We start from the raw sequence: 14,535 nt of genomic DNA, 5'->3' as shown, positions 1-14,535 counted from the left end.
AACCCCCCTCTAGTACCGGTTGTGCAACCAGTACTAGCCATCTGGTATTAGAGGAGGGGTCCTCTAGTACCGATTGAAATAACCGGTGCTAGAATGTGTTAAAAAAAATTAAAAAAGAAAATCCCCCTACCCCCGCCGGTCCCTCCACCACCATCGGCCCCCCGCCCCCTCCACCCGCCACCACCCTGCCTCCTCTGCAACCAGCCCCCGCCCCCTCCACCCCCGCCGCCCCTCCTCCTCCACCCCTCCCCGCTGCATTCAGCCCCGCCGCTCCGCCTCGCCCCTCCGCCCGCCGCCCCGCCTCACTACTCGTGCTCTGCTGTGGAGAGAAGAGAGGAGAGAAGGAGAGGAAGAGAGGAGTGGAGAGAGTGGAGAGAAAGAATGTTAAATCCTCGCGGTGCTGCTCTGTACTAATCTGCTGTGCTAGCGCTGCTGTGCCTAAATTAAGTCCTCGCGGTGGGGCGTGGAGAGGCTCTAGGACCTCTAGTACCGGGTGGAGCCTCCAACCGGTACTGGAGGGTCACCCGGTACTAGAGGGCCTCCGGGGGCTTCCAAACATGGAACCAGTACTAATGTTAGACCTAACCGGTACAAATGCTCGGGACGAGAGGTCATATTTCTAGTAGTGTCTTCTCCGGTGCCGGCGGGTGCATCCACGGTGACGCCGGCAGGCGCAGTGGCGGGGGCGGCAATGGCGGTGAGGGGCTAGGGGTGGTGGCATCATCCATGAAGCTAGGATTGGAGGGGACGGATGCATCCAAGGATGGAATTTTGCACGAATCCTAATTAATGACCGGAAGCCATATATGATTGGCAGAGGAGAAGGCTTTGCAAGATTGGGCACTTCTCTCTTTTGTTCCAGGATGATCCAGATCAAAGCCCAATGCCCAAATCAGTTTGTAAAATACGGCCCAATAATTCAAACATCTTCCCAGGCTAGTTGCCTCTAGCCTCCCTTCGCGCCCTTATTGCTGTGCTGTGAGAGAGGATTAGCTGACCCTCATGAAGGTAGTTTGCTCCGGACCTGCCACCTATAAACCCCCAGGCACATAAATTCTTTATGGAGCTTTTAGGGGAAAATGTGCGCTTTTATAAGCTGTGGCCCTCATGAAGGTAGTGGGCTTGAGCACTTGCTGCATTTTTGTTAGTCTATGTGTATCACTAGTGGAGAAAAAAAAGACACTTGGCAGAGTTGAATTTAGATAAAGAAAAAGGGTCACTTTACACAAATATCTTTGGATTCCTCTTCTCCACTGGCTTGGCATCTGATCTCTCTTTTTTTTTAAAAGGAGCAGGAGCACTGCTAATTCATTTAAGGAGGAAGAAGTTTACGATTACAATTAAGTAAAATAAACGCTCAAATGACACATTCATAATAGGAAACTAAAGGTACACTACCCCAACTCATGGCATCTGATCTCTGTAAGAAGGGTTATGGGAAGGAGGCAAATCTGAAGACAAATGCATAGCCTGCATATTCCTATCTTGAAGGTCCATATGCCCAACTGTAACTCACTAGGAGATCATGAGAGAGAATCCCAATCCCCTAAACATAACCTCTCAGAAATAAACAAGGATGAACCATATCCGCACAAATCATGAGTGAATCACAAGGGAATCAGAGGCTAGAAAAGTCAGGTGCGGGAGAAACACTGAATTCATATTAGGATTTCCGTTATAGCCTTATGTAGATACAAAACAGTCCAAGTACAACAAACAAAGCACATAGGAATTAAGGAAAACACATGCACCCGCTACCTCTTAAGATTAAAAATGTGCCGCACAGAAACAACACAACTAGCAATTGGGATAGGAGTGATAGTGACCTCAACCCATTTGTCCTGGCCAAGCATCACAATTCACAATGTGGCTTTGTTCTGGGCATCACCATTTGTGGCGTATCAACCATATAATCAAATTCATTCATATCAAATTGAGGACTAATGAGATCAAATTAGTTGTCCTTCATATTTTCTTTATTTTTTTTCTCACTACGTTGTCTTCTTCTTCTTCTTCTTCATGTCACAAGTATAGATGTAGTTCTTATATGGTGGTATGCGTGACTTCCATGAAAGGACCTTGAATTTCCCTTCACATCTAACACTTCCAAATATCACATCACATAATGTTGTCTTGGGGACCATGTCGTCAGCAAAACTTTCATGGTAATCATAAATTATGAAGTGGTCATTGTTGACCATTCTTTTAAGATAGTAATAAGTTCGTACCTCCTTCGACTCATGTGCAGTCAAACAGATATTCATTTCCATAAGTAGCTTAAGAAATTTATGAACCACAAACCAATGTCGAGCATTAAGAGAATCTCTTAGTAAGCTAGAGACAATGTTTGCAACTTTAAATGATCCATTGATACCTCTGCATATCTCCATGGCAATAGATTCCAGTTTTGGATGATCCTTTGGATATGCACTCCCAAATGTAATTACCTTGAAGAAATACCAGTATGCCTCTGGCGGCAGAAAATTGAGTATAAGAGCCTGTGTGGTACCAAAACCTATGATTTTGCTTGATCTGCTTGTGATTATAATTTTTACCGTAGCAGCAAGCCTTGTGGCAAAGGCTAAATACATCTTCCACCCAGCCTCATCAACATCGTCAGGGAATTCAATGATAGATAGCAATCTCTCATTTCCATTTGGCGAGTTGTTTTGGTGTATGATCAGGCCTCCATCCTTTAAATCGGTTAGCCCATTGTCTTTAATATCAACTTCAGTAATGAACACAATTCGAGCAAAGTTATTGCGCACTCTTTCATCATTGCATACATGTCCAACAAGAGTACTCTTCCCAACATTGACTGGACCGACAATTGGTAGAACATCCACATCCTTTGCACTAGGAGGGCCTTCTGTCATTAAGAAATTCATGATCCTCTCCATTTCCATTTGCCGACCAAACATGCACTTGTCAAGAAACAGATGCATACTGTATGGTTGCCTGTACAATGGAGGATATTCCTTCATGAATTCTATAAACTCTCTCATGTCAGTGATGATGTTGTTCAAATTGCCGAGCACTTGCTGCAGTTCGTTCTCCCCATGTGTACTACGAGTGTGGAAAAAGAGACGCTTCACAGGATTGAATTTAGATATAGCAAAAGGGTTACTACTCACATCATGATCTTTGGACTTGTCTTCCTCACTGGTTTGGCTTGTGATCAAGCTGTCCATGACGAAATAACCTCTGTACATTTCTTTCCTCAGTATGTTGAGTTGGTGTACCATCGCTTGGTTTGTGATGTTCCGCCCGTCTGCCTCCTCGACGATGACACACGCCCTTAGCAACAGGCTTTGCAGAGTCTTTATCCTCCGATCCTCCTCGGTTGGCGTATCTAGATTATTTGAGCACTTGTCAATCAAGAAAGATATCGATTTATTGGCAATCTCACCCATAATCGCCGTGAAAACTACCTCCATTGGCAAGCTTACTTTCTTAACAAGATGGTACTATGAATAGTCAGAATCCTACAGTGTAGTGTGGATCTGCTATTAACTAATATAATTAATGCCGAGGGACAATGAGAACACTAGTTTATATACTAGCTAGTTACCATGTCAACACGTCCTAGGATTTGCAGTCAATGTGACATAAGATGGTTTGTGGGCACGATAAAAACACTGAACTTTGACTTGATCAAATGACAGCTTGCATTTAGCAAGTTTAATGAGCATATTTATTAGATATGGCAATCAGATGCAACAAACAGGTATTGAAAGTTAAGGAGAAACAGCAACACTGTCACAGCATCATCAGTACTGGAAACAGCATAAAATCTGCCTGGAAGTTGTAAGTCACACCGAATAAAAAGAAATGTAAAGAAACAAACAGTAACTGCAATTATCTCTAACAGAAAACAATCATGATCGACTCTGACTAAAAGCCATTCACCTCTATTCGCTGCTCGAACGATAACAACCACCCCTTCCGCCGCCTCATACTTGTCGAAGATCACTAAGCCGTAACGACGAGACAGACTGGTGGCGCTAGAGCCACGCGGTGGGCGGACTGCCGGAGGTGTAGGCGGAGACGGCGGCGCTTGGCGGCCATGATGGTTCCGGGGGGGCTACGGCCAGGGCTTAACCGCGGCGAGAGTCATTGGGCCTTTGGTATTTGGACTTGACTATTGGGCTTTTGCTAATTCTCGTGCTGGGCTTTGGTATGTTCTGATGGGCTTCCGTGGACCTGCAAGGGACAGGCCCAAGCTCTCCTCGATCATTTCTCCCCATCGCTTCCGGCCTCGGTGGCCGCCGCCGCCTCTCGCGTCCACGCCATGCCACAGCTCTACCGTGCCGCGGAGAGCATGCCGGTGGGCCATACATGACCTCGCCGCGGAGGTTGATCATGAGCTCACCGCCTGTGCGGAGCTTGTGCTCCTCTGGGAGCCTGGCGCAGCACGAACAGAGGAGGAGCACATCCTCGCTGGTCCAGCCTCATCCATCGACACCAAAGCTTCACGGCGCCGCCACCGCCTTCGCCGACAGCACAGAAATCCAGATCCGGCGCCCGGCGGGGAGCAACATGGCTTCATTTGGTTTGTTGGTTCTTTTCTTTCCCTACTGTTCAACTGCATTCCTTGTTTTTTTTCGTTTTATTTGGTCTCTGTCAAGTTTACTATTACCGAAAGGGAAATTTCAGGAGCAGCTGCCTTCAGAATATGACCGTTTGTAATGATGTGTGATGTGTGTCTATCAGTCTATCTGTAGCAATCACAGAATGCATACAGCAAATCAGTACAAGAGATCGAGATTAGACGCAACAATAATTGAAGGGATTTCTTTGACTTGGGAAGATCACAAATGCACGGGATGATCTGTCACCGTTAATTACCATCTCCAAATGCTGTATGGATCGTTTACTATGCACAATTATGGTTTTCCGTATTTTTGGCAACTCTCATTTTGTTCATCTGAATCTGATGTTCAGCTGCAGTAGCTCTCAAGTCTCAATAAAAAAATTTCATATTTATTTTTTCGAAACGAACCAGGCAGGAGAGCTACCGATTATATTAAAAAGAAAAGGATCTAGACTGGACAAATACAAAGCACCAAGCAGTGCGAAAGTTCAATACAAAGCACCAAACGTACTGGACAAATACAAAGCACCAAGCAGTGCGAAAGTTCAATACAAAGCACCAAACGTATAAGGCCCTTAGCGTGGAAAGAATTAACGGCGGGGAATTAAAACGGAAAGATATTTTGCTCCGGTCGTAGTCCACATCGCAACCTCGTCTTTAACTTTGTGCAACATCATGCTGGTTGTAGATTCCTTGTGCTAAATTTTTTTTAAAATTTCTCTCTCTTCATACAGTCCATGAGAAAAAGAAAATTCCTATCTAGAATGGCAAATAGTCAAAGGGAGCTGAACTGAGCCCAATAAGTCAGGTCCTTGTTTATTAGTACTTCTTATGGGATACACTAGTAAAGTCAAATTTCACTTTTGTGTCGGCGCTTGACGACAAATATATATTTGTAAAGCTAAGAAAATTTATGCTCTGTTTGACAATTTTTAATGTAAAATAAGCTATTTCTTCAAAAAACTTAAGAAAAGAGGGGCCTCCGCCACTACTTTTGTCAATGAAACCCATCTAACTTCCGTGCTGTCCTCACTTCCCATTGACTCTCATCTACCTCCTCGTCAGTTTTCACACATCAAGCCTCCCGATTGTGATTGCAAGACATCTACTTATATAATGATTATATCTTTACCATTGCTAATGAGCATGATCCTGCACACCAAGTAAACCTACACCTCTGGGTGGTGTCGGCAACAACAACGAGAGAGTACTTCACTAATACTTCTAGCTACGCATACATTCAATTCCCCCCCTTTTAGCTCATGCATGTTAACTCAGTTCTTGCCTTTGCAGAGTTTCTGCAGGTTAAATTATTGATCAGTCATGGCAGAGATGGTGAGTTCTGCCATTGTTGGGGAGACAGTGAATAGAATCATGTCAAGTATTACTGGCAAGGACGAAGAGAAGTCTAAGGAAAAAGAAAACATAGAAAGGTTGGAGATGGCACACATCAAGATGGAGGCTGTGCTCCAAGTATCTGACCGATGGCAAATCACCGAGGTGCCACTGCTACGGTGGCGGAGCAAACTTAAGCGCGCTGCTCAGGAATGCGACGACACTCTGGTAAAATGCAAGCAGCGTGCCCTGGAAGACGAAGAGGCGAGGCTGCGGGTGAGCCAGTCCTCATTCCCCAAACGGATTGCCCATGCTACCAAGTCGTTGATATCTTCTTTCATTGGATTTAATGATGAGTCAAGCAGGAGCTCTGCTAGTGTCCGAAGATTCGAGAGGTACGCAAATGGTGCAAATGAATTTCTGAAGACTGTCGAGTGTGGTGGAACGCCAATGAGGTACACCTTCTTCATCAACCCTATCATCAGACACCTTTTTACAGGGAAGTCTTTAAGGTACCAAGCATTTCAGGAAGACAAGCTTTTCTACCTAAGCATACGACCCGTAAGCTCTGCAGAGCGTGGCGTAGAGGCAATGGTAGGTTTCGCTTGCCAAGACTTCAAGGAGCCTACAAAGGGTTTCTACTTAGCATGCATGCTGCGTCTCTCTGAAAGCACTGACATATTTGACGTCATAATCAAGTGCGTGCAGCCAGTCGCACCCCACTTCAAGTTTGCAGCTGAAGGTATCAGGAGAGGGCTCATTCAACTGCCTATCCAAGATTTTACCTGGGACTCTCCTTACGGGGAAAGCGAGTTTTGGGCCAATGTCCACAACACTCTGACAAAATGGCACCGTCCAAATCCACTCTGTTGCAATGAGCATGGTCATCATCGGATCTCTTCTTCTAGCTCCAGCAACACAACGGCATCATCATCATGGCTGTTGTCAAATATATTTCCAGAAGAGGTTATCAACGTGCTTCTGAAGTGGCATGTCCCGCTATCTGATCAGGGCACAAACAATACAAGTTCAACTTCTGTACATGGAGGAAGTAGAAGTATTTCTCATAATTCAGATATCCCTACTCTGAAGATAGGAGTTTTGGTCATGCCCCATGAATCTTCAGACGACATAGACCCTGCAGCCGATAGCTACGCTTTGGAGGTCATTGATGGAGAGGAACAAGGAATCATACACGCCAATGCACACCTGCAGGACTTGGGTGAGAAGTTACTGCCAAAGGCCGCAGATTACCTTCATCAGAATTCTGAATCGGAGTTGTACCAATTGTCTTTGAAGTCTAGGCATGGCACTGCTCACATTTGTTTGGAGAAGGCAAGCATACGAATCCAATCGGCTGCGATGGTTAAGAGTGAAGCCGCAAGACGTGCTCAGCAGGACAAAAGCGCAACTCTACAGCAAGACATGGAGCGATGGAAGCAGATATCTGGTGACCTGCTGAAGTTATGGGTTGTGCGTGGATCCGACAAGCTGCAAGGTCTCACTCATGGCCACTCACAACTTGGCCTAGATACTGGCTCTGTATATGCATGAAGTTTTCTGAAGATGATGCTACCAACAGATGTGTAGAAATTAATGTCGTCAGTCAATGGCAGCCTTGTGCCACGTGGCAGTGAGACGACATGGCATCCTCCTAATTCTATCAAACCATTATCTTTTTTGTGATGGACCATGATAAGTATATATAGGTTTGTGTAATATTTGTAAGATTGTAGTCATCGTGTGTGTGCCAAAAAATTTCTATTGTACATGTTCTATTGTCAAGTATCACACCGCTATCGCCGCCGCCGCTTGCCCGCAGTTGAAGACACACCTTCACCGCGCCCAGGAGAGCATGCGGCGGGCCGGAGGCTGCGACTTCACTGCGGAGGTCGATCACCGGTCCTCCATCTCCCTTGCGGATCTTGCAGTCAGACCATGCCGGACGGTGGCGGCGACTCCACTGTAGAGGTTGACGTCAAGGCACATCTTGCCACCGCCGCCGGCGGGAGAGAGCGTGGAAATCCATCGCTGGCGGACGTCATCATGTCTCCATGTGGTTGGTTGAGTTCTTTCCATTCCCACACAGTTCAACTCTTATTGAGTCCCTGTCAGGTTGATTCATTACCAAAGCCGGAAATTTTCAGTTGAAATGTTTTCTATAGCAGCCACTGAATCCAAAGTCCAAGCATAGAATTAGTACTCCCTTTGTTCTTAAATATATGACACCGTCCAAGCATAGAATTAGTACTCCCTTTGTTCTTAAATATATGACACCGTTGACTTTTTACTCCAACTTTGATCATCAATATCTATTGAACGAGTTAGTTAAGTAAAGTAAATATGTATCATTATGTCTATTATCAAATGTATTTTAGATTTAACTTGTAGGTTTATCTATTTGCAAAAAATATTTGTAGAAAAAAGATAAATGAAAAAAGTCAACGACGTCGTATATTTAAGAACGGAGGGAGTACAAGCGAGACTAGATCAAGAAATAAATGAAGGGATTTCTTTGTGATAGAAAAAAGCGTGTGAGAATGCTGGGTGATATTTGTCATGGTTGCCAACTCAAAATGCAACTCTTCTCGCTCCAATCATAAATATAAACAGTTTAGGACATGGACACGGTCTACAATTTAAAACTTTTGACTAACAATTTCTATGAAGATATACTATTTTAAAAATAAAAAAGATTATATTGTGAAATTGGTTTTCAGTATATATGAATCTAGTAGCATCAATCTTATGTTGCAGTTTTTTAGCTGTTGATGGGCAAACTTAAAAATGATTGATTTAGGACAAACCTAAAACTACTTATATTTGTGATCGGATGGAGTACTTGTATATATCATAAATTATGCACAGTAGTATGTGCATATTTTCCACTTATCCTTTCCCATGACTTTTTGGGTATTTCTCGCAAGTGTCATTTCATTCATCTATTAGTCAACCAACAGTAGCTGTCAAGTCTGAATAAAAAAACTCTTCAGTTTGTCAAATATTCAAAGGGATGTCAGGACATCGAACCGACACCGCTGAAGGCGACTGCATGGAAATACATCACCTGCAGACACCAACATATATAGTTACATTTTGTTGATCCTTCACTTTCCTCAATATTCAGCTGCATCCCATTATTGTTTTGATCAGTTTTGTTTATTGAGTTGCTGTCAAGTTTTTTTATTACCAAATGGGAATATCTGAGTTTCCTTGTTGTATATCTGTAGCAACCACAGAATCCATGCAGCAAATTAGTACAAGTGAGCCCAGATGCAACAATAATTGAAGGGATTTCTTTGAGGTGGAAAAGAAGCATAAATGCTTGGGGTGATATTTGTCATCGTTGCCAATTCCAAATGCCACTTGGACTGTTAATTAGGAACAAGTATGAGTGTACTTGCCACCTTTCCTCTTCCATAAGCTTTTGGGTTCTTACCGCGACTTTCATTTCCTTCATCTCGTAGTTAATTAGCAGTAACTCACATGTCTCAATAAAAATCAGCTTCAGTATGTCATTTACTGAAATTTATCTGAACTTATTTAGCCCAGTAAGTCAGGCCCTCCTTTACTGCTTATCATATAGTTGAATAGTCAAAGTCTCATTTCTCTTACGTGGTGGAGTTTGATGACAATAGGAAACTACTGAGGAGGGTAAGCTAAGAAAATCATGCTCAGCATGTCGTTTTACAATGTAAAATGAGCTATTTCGTATGAAATCTGAAGAAAGAAGGTCCTCTGCCACTGCTTTTGTCAATGAAATCTCATTTCCGTGCTCTATCCTCATTTTCCATTGACTCTCATTGGCCTCCCCAGATCGTAGCTCCTATTTAATTGCAAGACATCTAGTTATATTATATATAAAGCTATCTATGTATAATTGCTACTGAGCATGATCCTGCATCCCAGCTAAATCTTCAACTGTAACAAGAGAGAGCTTCATTAATCTTTCTAGCTACATGAACATTCCTCCGTTCACCTCATGCATGTTAATCTCTTTTTCCCTATGCAGATTTTGTGTTATTCTAGCATAGATCAACTGTGAAGACCCAACCATACATCCATAATAATGTATGTAATAGATGGATAAACTCCCAGGAATATCTTGCCAGTTGCAAGAACTCCATAACAATAAATTTAGGCAGGAGTAAGAAGAATAACACAGTTCTACAGATATGCCACATTCTTAAGCAAATAAAAAACCACAAATATGCTCAGTTTTCTGAGCCAAAGCACCAATCATTCTAACTCAGATTGCAAGCCAAATTTCAAGAACAACAGAGAAGATCCTGCTGAGGTTACCACCTTACAGAAGCACCCAAGAAGCTTCACACACCAACCAGACAGCTTCTAGCCTTACATCCATGAGCATATGAGAGAGACTAGAAACTACTAAGAACATGAAAATATGAATAGAGCAGCAGCAAAAAGATGGATCATAAAATATTTCTGTCCACAACAAAGACCAAATATGTCATCTATGATCAACATTAGGCACTTTTTTTTATTTAGAATACCTTTCGCTAGAAACCAGAGTTCTTCATGCACTTGACACTCCCGCACTTGGTCCCTCCCCCGTAGAGATCACTCTCAGTGCTGCAAAATAAAAAATACATCAGCTAATTGAGGAGCTGCTCTGCTATAAATGAACATTGGAAACTCATCAACCACAGGGACCAACAAGTTGCAGCAATGACTAACCAAACAGCACTAACTAATTAACCACAATTCAACAAGTTAACAGCTACACTTAACAAAGTCATTCAAGAATCAAAGAAGATGGACTCAAACACAGGAGAGACAGATCACATAATTAGTTTAGCATTGATGTTGCCATCCATATTTCTATGTCGTTAAGTGATATTGGCAGATCAGAGCTAAGCAAGTACACAAAATATTTAAGCAAAGATGGGTTCAAAGTTCAAACGGCAGAGAAACACCTCTCTTCGTTTAGCATTGGTATCATCATCCATATTTCCATGTCATTAAGTGACACTGGCAGATCATGGCTAGGGAATGTACATCCCTAAACATAGGCAGAGCAGATATCCAGAGTGCAGAGTAATGACCCTTTTTGTGTGCGTTCTCTCCTGCTTATCATCTGTCAACCAACCTAAATTTAGAAAGAATAAGATGCATCCTACAAAGCCCTGAGAGGAAGGTCCTTTGTTTTCCTGCTGCTTGTCATAACTAGTTAAGGTGAGACCACAATGCTAAAGACTTCCATCAATTGTAAAGACCCAAGCATCCATCAATAACACATACTAGATGGATAAACACAAAGGGATATGTAGCCAGTTGCAAGAACCCCATAAGAAAATATTTAGGCAGGAGTGAGAGTCACACAGTTCTCCAAATAGTCTACATTCTTGAGCAAACAAATATACCATCTTTCATGATTCCATGTTAAGTTATAGAGCCTGGCAAATCATGAACTAAGCAAAGTTGTACCTGGAGTGCAGAAGCTCATGTAGGGAACGACACCGTAGATGCCTTCGCGCCTGCACACCCTCTTCATTCGGCCAGACTTTAGATCAACACTGAATAACCCATCAAACCTCATTATGAAAAGGACATCAAGGCCATGTGCATAGCCAGCAAGATGATATGACATCAAGATGTCATCATCAGGGATGATCTTCTCCAGCTCAATGACTCTGGTTTGCGCCCATACCCAATGCTCGTTAGGACGACCAGCCACCCTCGACCACAAGCAGAGTCTTGAATGCTCCACTATGCCACATCCCAACCCACCGTTCTCTGTAGCTGTGAGCATAACACTCTTCCTATAGCGAGAGGTGCTAGGCGGCAGGCGGATCGTGTCGAACATCGATGTGCCCAGGTCGTACTTGAGGATCCTGCTGCGCAAGTCCGTCTCATTCGCAGATATGAAGTAGAGTGCATTACCGGCGAGGATACTGGGCTCCGACTCCTCCAAATGGACAATAGTGTCATCTGGCTGGAAAGCGTAGGTCGGCTTGCTCCAAGCCCCATCCTCGGACGAGTAGACGATGGCAAAGTGCACCAAAATGTTGGTGCCCACAACGACGACCAGGAAGTGCCCACGGTGGCAGTCGAGGTGGTCGCAGGCGCCGTCCTGGCTGGAGGCGCAGAGCACCGCCGCGTTCCAATTGAGCAGGGGCCTCCCGCGGCACGGCGGCGGCTCGGGCAGCTCCAGCTGCTCGCCCGTGATGGGGTCCCAGACGGCCAGGCGGCTGTCCGAGTGGTCCCCCACCTTCGGCAGGCGGCCGATGAGGACGCGGCCGTGGCGGGAGTCGAGCGCGTGGCGGCCGCCGAGGTCGGCGTTGGTGGCGCGGAAGGAGGTGGTGGACGCGAAGCCGCACTGGGCGCCGTCGCGAGGTGGGAACGGGAACGAGCGGTGGAGGAAGCCCAGCATCGGGGGCGAGCCGTGGAGCTCACGGAACCGGCGGCGGAAGCCGGCGCCGGCGAGGATGCGGCACCAGCGCTTGCAGACGAGGGCGGCGCGGACGAGGCGCGCGGGGTCGTCCGCCGGGCAGCGGAGGAGGATATGCTCCACGAGCTCGTCCATGGCCCAGAGCGCCGCCGCCGGATCCATTTGCGGCGCGGTCGGAGCCCCGGCGGAGCGGAGCGAGGATTTGGCTGGGGAAAGTGAAGTGGCGGCGGACCTCCCGGGAGAGACGAAATCCTCGCCGCGCTGGGCTGGATGAGTTTTTGATGGGCCTAGAAAGAGGTGCGATGTGGGCCGAAAAGCCTCGGCCCGGACGCTGGTTGCGTGACAGAAAAAAAAAAGAATTGAGCGCAGACGGTCCATCGTGGCCCGTTGAGAATGAAACGCATGAACCCGTCGGAACAAGCTCAATTCATTTGCCAAATGCTGAAAACTGCATAAAACTGCAGACTGAACTTTCATACACTTTCCTTCCATCATTCACAATGCAAATGCGACATGCATAAGGTAACTAAAATTTCCACGACACAGGTATACAGGTTCGATAAACAAAGCGTTCAGTAGTTCATCCACCAAATTCCAAGCCACAAAAAGAGCGTAGGGTGCTTCTTGAGTCACCATCTTACAGATAAGCACAAGTAAAGGTTTACACCAACTAACAAATGATGAGGGAAGGTCCAGAGAACATGAAGGCTACCAGAACAATACCCGCAGCGAAATCAAGAATCGCAAAATAGTTCTTCCGCCACAAAATCCACATATGCCATCTACGATCACCACTAGACACCTCGTTTTTATAAGAACACCTTCTGCCAGAAACTTGTGTTCTTCATGCACTTGATCCCTCCCCTGTAGAGGCCGCACCTGGTGCTGCAAAATGGGGGGGAAAATACATTAGCTAACTGAGAATTTGCATTTAATGTCGAAGAAAACATCACTAATTACACATAGAAGATGCATTCAAACACCATAGAAACACCTCACGTCATCAAGTGACATTGACACAGATCAGAGCCAAGGATGTGGAAGACATCTTTTAAGAGATGGACTCAAACAGCAGCGAAACGCCCCCACTTTGTTCATCCACATTTCTACGTCACAGAAGGTAAGCAATGTACATAGTTAAACATAAGCATCGATTTAAGGAGTGTAAAGTAAAGAGCAGCAGCAAAACAAATAAACAATGGAGCACAAACCTAACATATGCCTTCTATGATCACCACTAGAAACTCCTCCATTTAGAGTGATTTAAGGAGTGTAAAGTAATGAGCAGAAGAGTGTAAAGTAAAGAGAAACACCTCTCTTTAGTACTGATATCACCATCCATGTTTGCCGGTAAGGACTAGGGAACATACATCGCTAAACATAGGCAGAGTCAGATATCTGGAGAGTAGAGTAATGACCCTTACTTGTGTGTGTTCTCTACTACTCGTCATCTGTCAGCCAGCCTAAATTTAGATCAACTGTGAAGACCCCATCATACATCCATAACATATATAATAGATGGATAAACAGCCAGGAATATCTAGCCAGTTGCAAGGATTTCCATAACAATACAATTAGGCCGAGTAAAACAGTTCTACAGATATTCCACAATTTTAAGCAAATAAAGAACTACAGATCGCAGTGTTATAATCTAATGTTCTCATTTTCCTGAGAAAAAGTACTCTTAGACAAAAAGAACTACATTCTTTCCGGCTCTGATTGCAAGCTAAATTTCAGGAACACCGTACCAGAGAGCAAGATCCTGCTCATGTTACCATCTCACAGGAAAGCTTCACACACTAACTAGCCAGCTTCTAACTTTATAGCTATGAGCATATGATATGAGTATTGTACACAGCTCCAGCAGTTAACAGCTACACTCAAACAAAATCTTTCAATGAAGATGGATTCGAACACCACATAAACAACTCAGCCAATATTTCCATGTCATTATTTGGCATTGCCGGATCAAAGCTAAGGATGTACACAAAATATTTAAGAGAAGTTGGACTCAAGTCTCAAACAACAGAGAAACACCTCTATTTGTCAATAAGTGATACCATCATCCATATTTCTATGTCAATAAGTGACAGGATGACACTGGCAGATCAGGGCTAGGGAATGTACATCGCTAAACATAGGTAGAGCAGATATCTGGAGGGTAGAGTAATGAGCCTTTTTAGTTTGTGCT

The 14,535-nt window shown here is 44.5% G+C and overlaps 3 protein-coding genes across 4 annotated transcripts; 1 reads left to right on the top strand and 2 right to left on the bottom strand.

Moving 5' to 3' along the window:
- Positions 1-2,000: 2,000 nt before the first annotated feature.
- LOC101763061 (putative disease resistance protein RGA1) lies at positions 2,001-3,437 on the bottom strand (the record flags this gene model as incomplete). The annotated part of the gene is made up of 1 exon (XM_012843520.1): positions 2,001-3,437. A coding segment is annotated over exon 1 (1,437 nt), but the record flags the coding sequence as incomplete, so codon positions are not given.
- A 2,113-nt stretch (positions 3,438-5,550) lies between these two features.
- Positions 5,551-7,707, top strand: LOC101760347. Of its 2 annotated transcripts, XM_022824047.1 has the most exons (3): positions 5,551-5,801; positions 5,888-6,523; positions 6,629-7,707. In XM_022824047.1, the coding sequence occupies exons 2-3, from the start codon at positions 5,918-5,920 to the stop codon at positions 7,481-7,483; spliced, it is 1,461 nt and encodes a 486-aa protein (XP_022679782.1). In that variant the 5' UTR covers positions 5,551-5,801; positions 5,888-5,917; the 3' UTR covers positions 7,484-7,707. The 2 variants fall into 2 exon arrangements, with proteins under 2 accessions (XP_022679782.1, XP_004955381.1); XM_004955324.3 differs by having other exon boundaries at positions 5,561-5,801; positions 5,888-7,707.
- Positions 7,708-10,171: 2,464 nt separating this feature from the next.
- Positions 10,172-12,566, bottom strand: LOC101759655. The gene is made up of 2 exons (XM_022824067.1): positions 11,381-12,566; positions 10,172-10,525 (listed from the first exon to the last, which is right to left on the bottom strand). Exons 1-2 carry the CDS (start codon positions 12,504-12,506, stop codon positions 10,470-10,472), a joined length of 1,182 nt encoding a protein of 393 aa, XP_022679802.1. The 5' UTR covers positions 12,507-12,566; the 3' UTR covers positions 10,172-10,469.
- Positions 12,567-14,535: the final 1,969 nt, after the last annotated feature.

This window comes from Setaria italica, chromosome II, assembly GCF_000263155.2.
Source record: "Setaria italica strain Yugu1 chromosome II, Setaria_italica_v2.0, whole genome shotgun sequence".
Taxonomy (NCBI): Eukaryota; Viridiplantae; Streptophyta; class Magnoliopsida; order Poales; family Poaceae; genus Setaria; species Setaria italica.
The sequence above is the reverse complement of the archived record's forward strand: the minus strand, read 5'-3'. Positions and strand labels throughout refer to the sequence as shown.